Source organism: Ziziphus jujuba, chromosome 10 (genome assembly GCF_031755915.1).
Source record: "Ziziphus jujuba cultivar Dongzao chromosome 10, ASM3175591v1".
Lineage (NCBI taxonomy): Eukaryota > Viridiplantae > Streptophyta > Magnoliopsida > Rosales > Rhamnaceae > Ziziphus > Ziziphus jujuba.
The window spans coordinates 3,117,755-3,131,970 of NC_083388.1; the positions used below are offsets into that span (position 1 = coordinate 3,117,755).

General features: G+C 32.5%; 1 protein-coding gene and 2 long non-coding RNA genes across 9 annotated transcripts; all 3 read left to right on the plus strand.

The window, feature by feature from the left end:
• The first annotated feature begins 353 nt into the window (after window positions 1-353).
• Window positions 354-4,334, plus strand: LOC132799649 (uncharacterized). The gene is made up of 3 exons (XR_009634491.1): window positions 354-740; window positions 1,702-3,800; window positions 3,946-4,334. It is a non-coding gene; the product is annotated as an uncharacterized LOC132799649 (long non-coding RNA).
• A 960-nt stretch (window positions 4,335-5,294) lies between these two features.
• Window positions 5,295-8,071, plus strand: LOC107410303 (G2/mitotic-specific cyclin S13-7). Of its 2 annotated transcripts, none has more exons than XM_048467977.2 (7): window positions 5,295-5,619; window positions 6,040-6,164; window positions 6,290-6,496; window positions 6,590-6,964; window positions 7,082-7,243; window positions 7,375-7,556; window positions 7,649-8,071. In XM_048467977.2, exons 1-7 carry the CDS (start codon window positions 5,574-5,576, stop codon window positions 7,794-7,796), a joined length of 1,245 nt encoding a protein of 414 aa, XP_048323934.2. In that variant the 5' UTR covers window positions 5,295-5,573; the 3' UTR covers window positions 7,797-8,071. The 2 variants fall into 2 exon arrangements, with proteins under 2 accessions (XP_048323934.2, XP_015873203.3); XM_016017717.4 differs by having other exon boundaries at window positions 5,297-5,619; window positions 6,037-6,164.
• A 293-nt stretch (window positions 8,072-8,364) lies between these two features.
• On the plus strand, window positions 8,365-14,007 carry LOC132799648 (uncharacterized). 6 transcript variants are annotated; one of them, XR_009634488.1, is made up of 3 exons: window positions 8,418-8,662; window positions 8,922-8,968; window positions 9,147-12,906. It is a non-coding gene; the product is annotated as an uncharacterized LOC132799648 (long non-coding RNA). The 6 variants fall into 6 exon arrangements; XR_009634486.1 differs by having other exon boundaries at window positions 8,430-8,662; window positions 8,873-8,968; XR_009634490.1 differs by having other exon boundaries at window positions 8,488-8,662; window positions 8,873-12,289; window positions 12,785-12,906.
• Window positions 14,008-14,216: the final 209 nt, after the last annotated feature.

The following is a 14,216-nucleotide window of genomic DNA, read 5'->3' on the forward strand; positions in this document are numbered from 1 at the left end:
GTACTATTTTTATGGTGCCATTTCCTTAGCATAATCCTTCCTATCCAAACATACATGAAATTTAAATTTAGTAAAATAAATAAATGAGACAATTTTGATAATACCTCTTTAATCCGAAGTGTTGTTTTAGAAAATTGAATGTCAATTATTATTATTATTCTTATTATTTTAATAAGAACTTGAAATGTGATTACTGTTTGAAAATATATGGCTTATTATTAGTATTATTATTATATTTTTTTGACAATTTTGTACTCCTCTTTCTAAACCACCCCCCCCCCCCAAAAAAAAAAAAAACAAAACAAAAACAAAAAGAAAATGCTTTAACCAACATGCATAAACTAATAATTAAAATTTCTTTTTGTCAAGTAATAGCAATAATTATATGTCTAAAAATATAAACCATCATTTTTTTCTTTTAAGCCAGCATTATTAAAAGAAAAAAAGAAAAAAAAGAAAAGAAAAGAAAACAGGAGTTTAAGAAATAAAAATTCAGAGATTTTAATGGGTACCCTTAGATACAATTTACAAATGGACGGTACAGATTAAATTTCATCTGGTTTTGCGCTACTACTACCGCTCCAAGACTGACACAGTTCGAATCCCACAGACACACAGAGAACGCGCCAACCCCTTCTTTCCCACTCGCCCACGCGCCGATCGGACTTGGGCTTCGGGTTCTCACCGGCAAGCTCTGATCCAACCGCCGGCGAAAAAAATTACCGAAAGCACCAAACTTGGTAAATTTATTATTTTTTTTTTCTGTTTTTTTTCTCATCCTCTTAATTTGTCAAGTTTAATTTGGGTATTTCGGGTTCTGCGGCCTTTGGGGTTTGTACCAGATTTTTAGGATGATATTTAAACTGTTTAACGTAACACGCCCAGCCTTTGTAATATATGCCTCATCGATAACGACAACATTTTGCGACAAACAAGATTGAAAAATGAAAATTCCACACTGGAAATAGAAATTTTTTTTTTCTTTTTTTTTATATTGACAAATTTTACTGAAAGTGATACAAACTTAGTAATTTATTTTTATATACCATCAACTAATGGCTCTTTTGGGCACTTTTAATATTTAGCTGCAACATCTTGGAATATAGTGAGACATTATTTCAAATGTCAATATAACTATAATAAGTAAAATGCAAATAGTCATGGTCAGGAAACAAAGAGTATTGGATGAATTAATATGCTAGTTTCATATTGGAAGCAATTGACAATGTACATTATTGATTGATAACATGTAACTACATTGCACAACGAAGAAATTAAACCCGAAAAGTCATACAATCATAATAACAGTTAAAAAAAAAAAAAAAAAAACCATTTGGAGGGAAAGTTTGGAATTGACCATAAGCAGCAGCAGGAAAATTCAAATTATTTGATTAATAGTAGTTTGCTGCCTGAAAAATAAGAAACACGAATGAAAACTTCATTTCAAATGAGATCATACAAAATTTTAACTATATTTTGTCGTCTGGACATTAATATGACCATTTTGTTTCTTTTCTTCTTCTTTGTTTCCCTGTTATTGCATGTATATTGTATTGAAACCAGAAGTAAATGAATTCAAATCTGCAGTTTCGTTAGTTTTAAATCCAATTACCTAAGATGTCATGTGTTTCTTGTATTTATTTGTTTTTGCTAATTTACATGAAGTGCATTGCTCATTGACTCATGCTTTGGTTGTTTTAGTTTTCGCTATGGATGATGTTGAACATGTAGGAGATCATTCTAAAGGAATGTCAGAACACTTCTAATAAGGTATATAATCCTCAAGTATTAGATGATCACAAACCAAGGATAGGTCAAGAATTTGAATCACTGGATGATGTTCATGAATTTTATAATAAATATGCGAAAGAAGGTTCTAGCAAAACGAATAGAGATAATGAAATTGTAAGAAAGGAGTATGTATGCTCTAAAGAAGGAAGAGCTTGTAAAGACGAGGATAGTGGGAAGAAAAGGCATCGTGGGACAGTACGGGAGGGTTGCAAAGCAAAACTAGCTACTGTGAAATTGAAGTCCAGAGCCTATGCAATTAGCATCTTCGCTGAAAGTCACTATCATCCTTTGGCAATCCTGCAAAGAGTACATTTATTAAGATCTCATCGAAGAGCTTCAAAAACTAAAAAAACCATTAATTGAAGAGCTTTCTGCAGTAAGTTTTCCAACAAAAAAGGATAAAGGGGGCATAGAAAATATTGGATGTGCACAAAAAGATATCGATAACTTTGAGAGAATTTTGCATAATGAGATGAAAGCGCATGATGTAGAGATGCTTCATGAACATTTTGAGTTTGAACAAGAAAAAAAAAAAAAAAAATTCATCATTCACTTTTCGAATGGAGGTTGATAATGAAAATTGTTAAACTCACTGTTTTTGGGCAGACTTATACATATTTGGTATGTTGTTGTGTTTGATACCACATACAACGCCAATCGAGATTACATGATATTTGTACCTGTTATGGGGGTAAATAACTATGGTCAGACAATTATTTTTGCATGTGCACTCTTTGAGTGATGAGACTGCCGATTCTTGTATTTGGTTGTTTGAACAATTTAAGAAAGCCATGTCCATCAGTTGACCCAAAATGGTAATTACTTGTGAAAATCCAGCAATGTCAAGAGCTATTTCTCATACCTTCCCGAATTCATTAAATATATTTTGTGTTTGGCACATATTGGACAAACTTTCAAAGAAGTTAAATGCTGTTATATACAGAGATCGTTATGAAGACTTTCAAAAGTGTATTCTGTAATCAGAAATTTCTGTGGAGTTTGACATCAAGTGGATAGAGATTGTTGAAAAAAACCGTTTACATGATGATAGTTGGTTGCAACTAATGTATGAAATGCGTTCGAAATGGGTGCCTGTATATGTCAAAACTCTTTTCTAAGCTGGAATGTCTACTGGTCAATGTGCAGAGAGTTCTCACATGTTCTTCAAAAGATATGTTTCCAACAAAAATTCTTTAATAGATTTTGTAACAAGGTTTAATGGAGCACTTGCTCACCAATGTACTAAAGAATTAAGCGCCTTTCACAGTGATCTGAATGAAAAGCCCGTGTTGAGATTGCCATTGGAGCTAAGCCAATGGCTGATTTTTATACATGTATAATTTTTTATAAATTTCAAGATGACTTGTGGGATAGCTTATTACATGTAGTTGAACTCACCAGGGAGGATGCCAATCAATATGTTTATAAAGTTGGGAAGAGAAGTGAAAAGGGCTGCAAGGTACTGGATATTGTTCTTGATATTAAAAATAAATAAATAAATAAAAAATAGATTTTCATCATGTAGTTGGAAGAAATTTGAGATTGAAGGAATCCTGCGTAGACATATTTTGGCAAATTTAAGGAATAAGCAAATTGTTTATCTGCCAAACCAATACATTTTGAATAGATGGGCTAAGGATGCAAAATCTAAGGAAGTCTGAGATGATGGGGGAATGAAGAAAAATGATTCCCATGATAACTCATTACTTTTAAGGCGAAATAGGTTGCTCCAACTTGCTTTGGATGTGATTGACAATGTAACAAGTGAGGAGGCAGGCATTCACATTCTTGACTAATAGCTCGGAAGCTGTGCTTGAGAAGGTTAGACCACTGTTTGAAAATTGTAAGAGTGAAAGAGGTTTGAAAAAAAGAGATTCTGGAAAGGACGGTAACCCTAGCGATCAAAGTTGCAATGAGCAACTCCAACTTGGAGTGAAAAAGTGTGGAAAGAGACTGAAGGCAGTAAGAGAAAGAGCTTAAAAGCTAAGCAAGGGACTGCTCAATGAACGGTATGCCATGAAAGTTATGAGTAATGTTTGTGCAGTGTTTTGTTCTTTTAAATGTTTCATACATATACATATTTATATATATATATATATATTTTTTTTTTATCAGAGCTTCAAATTCTTGTATATTACCTCAATTTTTGTACAGAATGGCATGTGGGATCTGTTTTGAGGTGTATTCTCATGTTAGGATGCTTACTGCTGCTGTGGCAATCCCTTTTGCAATTCATGCTGGTAAAGTTTGATCCATTATGATTTTGTCAATTATGGGCTATGATGTTTGGCTTGACAATAAATAATGATGGTTTATGATAAAATCATCATCTTTTTGAGAATTCAGAATTGCATATAAAAAAACACCTCTTTAAAGAGAGTGGCAGCAGCAATTACTGAGCCAATTTGGTTTTTGTTTTTATCGATAGTTCGGATATCTAGATTGGAAAGCAAAGAGTATTTCTTTATTTTGATCCAGTTTTGGGGTAATCAAATTGATTATTCACTAGATCTCAATATATTCATGGAAACTTTAGTCAGGTAAATTAGATGTGTGGTTTCTTTTTCTTGCTTAGAAGCTATCTTTCGCTTTCTTCTTGATATGAATGTTGCATCCTACTTGTGGATTTTCATTTCAGTATGGGTTTGAAATGTTGGTAGCATTTCCTTTTATAGTTTCTTAAGCCAAGGGAATGTAGAAAAGGGCCTTTGATTTAACTAGGCTTGTTTGGTTTTGGTGTAGGACTTTTCATTGGCACCGCTGCTTGGCAATACTGTTTAAATAAACTGAGGCTTTTGCTGTTTTCTGTCTAATTTACAACTTGTGACCGTTTCTGTAAGAACCAAATACCCATTCCAATGTTTTAAAAATGATAATCCATTAAATAAGCAACTATGGTCTTTGTCAAATGTTTACCATGCTTCAAACAAAAAACTGCAAATCTTTCGCCATTATTTTTGTCCAGTCGGAAAAATCATGGAATGATGACACAAATAAACAAAAAATAATGGGATAGTAAGTATTTAGAAATTAAATTAAACAAAGTATTTTGAGCGTTTTGGGGATGAAACAAGCTGTCCAACTTCACAAAATTGTCCATGAATTTGAACCTTTTAGTGTTCTAAATCTTGAAGCTTACCAGGGTTTTTCAATTTATTTTAGTATTAAAAAAATTAATTTAAAAAAAAAAAACACACACACACACACACATTCAAAACTTAGTATTCCAATACATTGACCCTAAGAGCGAACAGCCCAAAATATTTTTATCAGATCCTAATAAGCCCATTAATGAAAACCCAACTTGAAAGCCCGTTTAGAGCACCAACGGCTATAAAATTCCGAAACAAAAAAGCGTAACCAGCAAACAAGGAAAGGCTTCGATGCCGCTGGATTAGACAGCCATCCAACGGTCGAAATTTGATTAAAATACGACCGTTGGGAGAAGCGTCGGTTCTCTAGCTCTAAACAGGGACTATACTACACTTTCTTATAAATATTCCACAAAATCCAAAATATAACCCAGAGAAAGTGACTGTTATACAACAGCAAGAAATTCCCGAGAAAAAAAAAGATTGATTTACGAACAAAGGAAAGTGAGAGAGAGAGCGAAAGAGAGAGAGCTTGAAAGATTGCGGTGAGAGAACCATTGGCTGAAGGTGGCGAACAAAGACTCTGAAGGGGCAGAGACGCTCAACGGTCGTCTCCAAGTATTCTTCTCGTCTTTGTTTTCAAGCATCGGTGGAGTTTTTGGTAGTACCGCCCAAGATCGAAATTCACTTATGGCTTCCAGAGCTATTGCGCCTCAGCAACAACAACAACCCAGAGGTCTGTACCATCCCTGTCCCTCGCTTGTTCATTTTCTTTCCTCTTGTGGGTTTCTGTGAATTTATCTTTGATTTTTGATTTTTTTTTTTTCCGATCTGGGTTTCAGTTTTTCCTTGATTTGAGTAATTTATTCTTTGATGGGTTTTTATTCTTTGGTTTCTTTAATTCTTTTTTACATCCTTTAATATCATTTTATATCAATCCCTTTTCGAATTTACTTTCTGTTTATCTTTTTAAATCCTGCTAGGCATTGTTCTTCATAGATCATTTAAATTCTAGTGCTTTTTTTTTTTCATGGATATGTTAGATTTGTTCTGTGTGTCTATGTTATAACATCTTGTCATTTTCTGTATAATTCTAGTGCTATTTTCTTTTTTATTTTTTTTTATGGCCCTGAACCTTTCTTTGTTTCTTTAGAAGGAGTTAGGCAGAAGAAGTTACCTGTAGAAGGAAGAAACAATAGGCGAGTTCTCCAAGACATTGGTAACTTGGTTAGCAGAAAAGCCGCAGAAGGGAAACAAGAAGCCCCAATAGACAAGAACAAGGTAGAAATTCTACAAATAGATTATAGTTTTTTCGTTTTTAAGCCATTTTGTGGGTTAGATCTCAGATTTTGTATTCTTTCCTCAAAACAACATAATCGAAACATTAATGTCTGTCAATTTTGCAGAAGTCAATCGCAGAAGATGCAGTAACTTTGTTGCAGATCGGTGTAGGGAAAGTCAGCGTTGCAGCAAAGCCTGCAGAGACAGCAAAGATTGCTTGTGAGAATCCAAAACCTGAAGGATTTCAAGGGAGCTCAAGGAAATCAAAACAAGTGACCTCCTCAAGGAAGGATTGCAAGGCCTTTTCTTCTGTTCTCAGTGCCCGGAGCAAGGTAATAATTTTTATTTTATTTTAAATTGCCTCTTTTCATCTTTAATTGTTGCCCCTTTTGTTTTTTCTTCAATGTAATCTTTTCTATTTTCAGGCTGCTTCTGCAATCGCCAGTGAGCCAAAAGATCTAGTAGTGAACATTGATGCAGAGGATACTGATAATGAACTTGCAGTGATCGAGTACATCGATGAACTCTATGAGTTTTACAAGCTTTCCGAGGAAGAGAATCAAGTGAAAGACTACATGGGTTCACAGTCAGATATCAATGCTAAAATGAGATCAATACTCGTAGATTGGTTGATAGAAGTTCATCACAAATTCGAGCTCAATCCAGAGACACTCTACCTTACCATCAACATTGTTGACCGGTTCCTCTCAATGAAGGTTGTACCAAGAAGGGAGCTTCAGTTGGTTGGTATTAGCTCAATGCTACTGGCTAGCAAGTACGAAGAAATTTGGTCGCCTGAGGTAATTTTCTCTCTCTTCTCTCTCTCTCTCTCTCTCTCTCTCTCTCTCAAAGTCACAAACTCCCTTTTTGGTTTGTGAGGATTCTAAACTCCCTTTTGGGTTTGTGAAATTTGGCAGGTTAATGACTTTGTCTGCATTTCAGACAATGCTTATGCTAAAGAACAGATTTTGGCAATGGAAAAGGCAATTTTGGGGAAGCTTGAATGGTTCTTAACAGTTCCAACACCATATGTCTTCCTTGTTCGTTATGCTAAAGCCTCTTTGCCATTTGATGAGCAGGTAAGGAAAAAAAAAAAAAAAAAGAAAAAAAGAAAAAAAAAAAACACTCATCAGGGTTTTCTAGGATAAACCCAGATCATGATTTAATTTTGATTATATAATGATTGTTTGTTCTGTGTTTTTGTGTGCAGATGGAGAACATGGTGTTCTTCCTTGCTGAACTTGGTCTGATGAATTACACTACGATAACCAATTTCAGCCCTTCAATTCTAGCTGCATCAGCTGTTTATGCTGCAAGATGTACACTTGAAATAAGCCCCTTCTGGACTGAAACTTTGAAGCATAACACAGGCTACTCTGAAGATCAGCTTATGTAAATCCATCTCTATTTCTTTTTTAACCAATTCTAGTTTCTGTTTGATTAGAGCATTGCTGATTTTGGTGTTGTTTTTGTTTGTTTTACAGGGATTGTGCAGAGCTGTTGGTAAGCCTTCATTCTACAGCAGCAGAGAGTAGACTTAGAGCAGTTTACAAGAAATTCTCAAGTGAAGATCGTAATGCTGTTGCTCTTCTTCTGCCAGCTTCGAGCCTTTTATCCGAATCATCACCATGATTGGCTTTAGTTATCCTTTCATGGAGATTTTTTTTTTTTTTTTTTTAAAAAAATTTTATTTTATTTTATTTTTTTTGTGTGGAATTAATTTTTCAGGGGGGTTTGATCATTTAGCTATAATGATCTAGATGGTATTTTGTTATTATTAGTCCTTCTTGTCTAACGGGGGTATGGTGTGTGCTAACCATTCTTGGTGATTGTTCTAGACTGGAAAATCTTTCTTGACATTGTTTTAAATCTGATTGTTCTTGTAATATAAAAAAGAATTATGCTCCTTTTCTCTTATTTTGGGGCGGGGCGGGGTGGGGGAAGGGGGGGGGAAAGAACCATGCTTATTTTTTAACAACATTGCAAAAGCATTGACCCATTTCAATCGGACAGAAATCCAACTATTGCAAAAGCATCAGATATTGTGATTTTTTGGCATGAAATCAGATATTATATAGTCGACATTTTGATATATGAAAATTAAAATTTAATTTTACTCATAAATATTAAAAAAAAAAAAAAAAAAAAGCCTTATAAATTTCATATAATGTAAATTAGAAAAATTAATATTAAAATAATATTTGGGCCTTCAGTATCTGGGCCATGGACCTCTAAGCCTGTGCCAGAAATCAAGAATGAAATAAATAGTCAACGGCCTCAATTCACTAGCCGTTGGATTTATAATGTCGGACGACCATGGACTTTTCGATTTGCAAAGATCTAACGGCCCCAATTTACTAGCCGTTGGTTTTTCTTTCTTTCTTTCTTTCTTTCGCATAGAATCAGAGATCACTGAGGGTGAGCGTGAAACAGCAAGACTCTGAGAGAGAGAGAGAGAGAGAGAGAGAGGTCGTTTATGATGGAGTGTTTCTCTGAAGGTAATTCCTGTTGTTATTGCTTGTGTTTATGGATTTTTTTCATTTGGAAATCTGGGTGTCGTGTGGGTTCTTTGAAAGGTGGAGTGGTGCTTCGTTTTGATTTTTTTCGAATTTAATTTTATTACGATTTCGATTAAATTTCCATTGATGGTGGATTGGAAAGTTTCGCTTTTTGTTTTTTTTTTTTTGTAATATTTTTTTTATCCTCAGCTCTGGTTCAGAAAGGATTCTGATTTTTACTCTGATTGGAAATAACTAGATCGGACGGGAACAATCCGGGCGGGATTGGATCGGCGAATGTTCAAGGTAACTAACTTAAAATTTGACAGAAATGAAGTATAGTTTGAATTTATAAATCAGCGACTAAACCATAATTTAATGGTCTGAATTTATAAATTAGCGACGAAACCCTAATTTAAGCCCCAATTCGAGAATTGTATTCTCGAATTTTTTTTATTTTTTTTTAAAATTTTTAAATTGGAAGGGGGAAATTCGCTTTGGAGTTGGGACACTACCGGAGAGTATTGGGCGACACTAACCAGAACGTAATCGGACCTCTTTCATTCCTCTTCTGCAGTCAACAAGAGAGAGGCATTTTCGGTGTAATTATCTGTAGGCTCCGAAAATGAAAATTTTCGAGTGTTGTGTAAGTAGCTTTTTTGTGTCAAGAAAAAATGATTGATTTAACTCAACTGGGTCTAGTCTAATAGGTGCATTTTCTTTTTGGGTAGTAGTTCTAGTAGCTCTGCAAAATGGAGTTTCTGATTTATTATTATTTTTCAATTGTTTCTCTTATTATATTATTTTGAAATTTTTGAATATTTTCCTTGTCTTCCACAGCAACCAAATGGATAGTCTTAAATAAGGTCAATGCATACTGTGCGATAACAAAATCTACCCTAGGTACCATTATTGTGAAAAAGAAGAGGACTTTAATTATTCAAAATTATTCTTCTGGTCATATAGATGCATATAGGTTCAATGTGGTATTTGACCGATGTGTATAATTGCTTTAACAAGAAACTGAGAAATCAGTCTTTATCTGATCCCTAACACAATTGAATCTGAAGATTGTATGTACCAGCACAGAGACAATGAGGAAAATGGCATATAGGTTCAATGAAATATTTGACTGGTGTATAATTGCTTTAACAAGAAACTGAGAAACCAGTCTCTATCTGATCCCTAATACAATTGAATCTGAAGATTGTATGCACAATGATGGAACAGATTGATCAAATGGTATTTACTTACCCATCCCCAGTTTTGCTTAAAAATTTATATGGACAATTCTTAAAAGAATTTAACGATAACAAAACTTCTGAATAGATTGCCATAATAGATTGCCATTGTTATTTGTTTTCCTGCAGGAGGAAGTGGAAATGGGAGTTCATATTCTTGCTTCTTCTTCTTCTTCTTTTAATTATATTCTGAACAAATGTGAAGTTTTGGGAACTAAACATCAGATATTTGCTTTTTGATCTTTTAAGTTTTTCCAATGGTGTTTCTCCTTTCTTAATTTTCCAGGATCAAATTGGTCCAAATCGCCAAGTTTAGTCTAGTTCTACTATTTCTACCATATCTCTTTCTGCTGATGTTGGTTCTTTCACTCTGTTAAAATGCTTCTTTTTTTGGACTGTGTATATGATGAAACATGCTGGACTAACTGTGTAGATTACCAAGAAAGTATTTGTATATGCATTATTTGATTTCTTTTGTAAAATGAACGAAAAGCATCATTGCTTTCTTTTAGAGGACATAAGATCTGGGAAGCAATTATGCAAGATTTTCTATCTAAAAGCAAATGGTAGGCATGTAAGGCGAAAGTCCACTGCTTATATGTTTATCAGTTTTTTGTCCATGTTGATTTATATTTCTGTCATATATATGATCCTCCATGACTTTGCACGGTTTTATTTAATTTTACAAGGCAATGGATATTTTAATTTATTGAATTTAGATGGTTGTATTTAATTTTACAAGGCAATGGATATTTTACTTCATTCTATCTCTTCCTTAGGCCTTGCACAGGTTGCTCTGCTGGGGGCTTATCATCATTTTTGCGTTATGACAACTTCAAGAAGTATATTTATCAAGAAAGCTAGTGTCAAATGCTCGAGAATGACACAGTTATTTTATTTTATTTATTTTATTTTTTTTTTGTGGCGAGTAGATTCTTTCTTCTAATACACTTTTGATCTTACTGTCTTTAATATTTTTGTTGTTATATGAGAGACATAAGTTTGAACCACACTATGAGGTTTTTCTATAAAGATCTAGTTTCTCTAGGTACTTTCTCTTTTCACAAGTTATATTGTGAGGCATTCCTTTTGTTCTGAAAAATTTCAGTGAGCTTTTCTAGCTTGCTTTTAAAACAACACCATTCTTCATTTTGAAATCAGCTCCAAGTCGACAAATATTTTTCCATGCTAGATTTATCCAAGTTAAGCTAACAAAAACTTCCATTTTGAAGTTGAAACAACTATGAATAATTTCTTAGGACCATAATTTTTTATCTGTGACTCAGACTTTGGCGTGCCACCAGTCTATGAACTCGTATCGATGAGCTCTACACAATGGTAACTAATAAAGTTCTAATGTTTACAGTTCCTTCATGCATTGGTGCCTCTTATCCTCCTGAATATAGATCTATCCAGATAAGTATATTGTTAAGGTTGCAAGGGCCTTAGCTTTCAAGAATTTCGTACTTCTAACTTCATGATTTCTTTGACCAAGCCTAAGATTTGTTGATATATCAGAAATTGGATTTATTTCTTAATATGCCAGATTATTATGACTCCTTTCCTTGATGTGCAATTGCTTTTTACAGGTTTTTGGTGGCATTAGCTTCTTGCTTTTGTCATTCTTCAATTCCTCAAGAAGAGAGGGGGGGATGTTTGGTAAGGTACGATAATTTTATGCAAAATATTGTTTACCAAGTACTGTTGCATTAGACAATTGCATGCTATGTTTTCATTTGGAAACTGAAAATTTGTGAATTTTGAAGTTTTGCTGAAGTACATAGTAATGTCACTCATGAATTTATGTATAATACATTATGTATCTGATCCTCTACTCTCACATGAGGTTGTTAAACTGAAATGAGTGCTCTATATGTTTATTTTTGACACAATTAAAATATTATTTATGTACTAGTTCTTTAGATCATTAGCCAGCATTTATCTATCTGCATGCGGATAAATATTTTCCACCACATTTATGAGCAGTTGTAACTATGCACTAGTTCTCTCAGAGTGAGAGCATACTGCTTCTACAAGTGGGGCATATCAATTAATTCTCAACATATTCAATTGGACTTCTCCTTGTTTTTGACTGATCTTCTCGTTGGTTATGCATATTCTTTACTAATTGTTGCTTTTACAAAACAGAGAAATTTTGTGAATTCTATTTAGTATGGACCACTGCCCTGTAGCAGAACATGAGTATCCTTCTACTATGTTTTATTATTATTTTTTATCATATCTGATCGTCAAATTAAACCTTAGGTAACATTTTAGACCAAAATCCTCTTGAAGGTCTATAGGATGAAGCATTGTAAGTTCAGAAGATTTAAGGCAGCCAAGAAGTTTTCGCTTTTCTGCTTTCTATTTTTTAGGAAGTTTGAAGGTTAATATATTTGAAGGTCTTGCTTTCTTCCATTTTTTTATTTATTTTATTTTATTTTTTTTGTTCTTGGTGCTTTTAAAGAGTATATGTTAGATGTATGTGTATGCAAATAATCAAACCACAATCTCACCTCAAAGAATATGGTACAATAGTGTCAGTAACTAACTTTTCCATATATATTTAACTAATGATTTATGTTAAAAAGGTATAAAATATGAATATATTCACGAGACCAAATAGAAAATTTAAAATACTGTTAGAAAGAGCGAAAGTTTTCAACATTAGTGAAATGATTTAGTGTTTAATAATTTGCTCGTTTTAGATATAATGTGTTTTATGATACTGGTATGTGCTTGCTTGGCCATCTAATTTTTTATGCTAGCTGTTTTCTTTTATTTACATTATTTAGTTTTGTTATTATGGAGGACTCTCATCTTTAGTTTTGTTATTAATACATGATTGTTATGTGTATTTATGAATTATTTCTCCTACCAGGTAAAAAGGATAAAAGTGAAGACAAAGAGGCAAACTGCGTTTTATAAAGAATAAAGTGATATAATTAGAGCTGTAAACATATATATTTTTCACCAAATAAATATTTTTGACGTTAATTTTTTTTTTCTTTTTTCTTGACGTATTTTTTTTTAAAAATAAAAAAGTATGATGATATTAAAATAGTTTCAAACAAATAAAAATTAGAGGAAAAAATTTTTCACTGCAAGGAAATATAGTTAGAGTTATGAACATATATATAATTTTCACCAAATAAATATTTTTGAGGTTAAATATTTATATGTTTGTTATAAAGATCTTTTCTTGACGAAACAAAATAGAAAAATATTGTCTAACACAGAATAACAAAAAAGTTGGATTAAAGTATAAATATTGTATATTGATATGAATGTATAATAATTAGTAAACTTTAAAAATCATTTTATGAATACAAAAAATGAGGAATCGTGCCAAAAGCTAATTATTTTTTATTAATTTTAATTTTATAATTAAATGATTAATGGTGTGAACGATTTTTTTTTTTTTCCACCTGAAACTGTTTTTGATGTTTTTATAGTAATAAATATGCAAAACTTGAATTATTTAAGAGACTTCTTTGTCAACTAACACTCTTAACCTTCTTATATCTACTAAAAATTGTAATAATATAGTGCAATTTCATAATATTGTAAGATATTAAGTCATAATACCAAAATATTGTAAAAATTGTATGTGTCATTGTGAATAAACTAACAAAATACTAGATATACAAAATGATCTAATTAAGAGAAGTATTTCAATTTTTAGTATGTTAACAAATGTACATTAGACTTTTTTCCTATTTTAAAGATGATAGGCCTCTAGATTAATGAAGCTGATTAAAGTTAACGAACGAAAAAGAAAATATAGTGTGTTGGCATAAAATTAGAGACACGCACCGTAGGGGTTGGACATTGTTGCATGCATGTACATATAATTTTTTGTACAATTTTTTCATATATTTTCTGTCCAAGCTACATTTAAGGTCGCCACCTACTATGAGATCGTCTTGCCGAAGAGAAGCTGAAGCTGGGTGGAAATTGGTAGAAATTGAGAAGCATGGCTAATGTAATTTTTGCTATTATTATGTAATATAGCATTATGTAGTGTTATGGAAAATGTTATATGTAAAATTTTTTTTTTTTTTGGGCAATAGAAAATGTCACATATAATTTGAGTTTATGTTATTTATATATGTGATTATTATTATTTTATTAAAGGGCAATATGTAATGTAAAAACATGTAATATAAAAAACGTCAAATTGCAAATCAATAGTCATTAAGTGTAAAATTTGATTATGACCACTAAAAATTATGTTCATGGAAAATGAAAACGCCTAAACCACCAACCCAATTTCTGACTTTTTTATTATTATTATTATTATTATTTTTCTT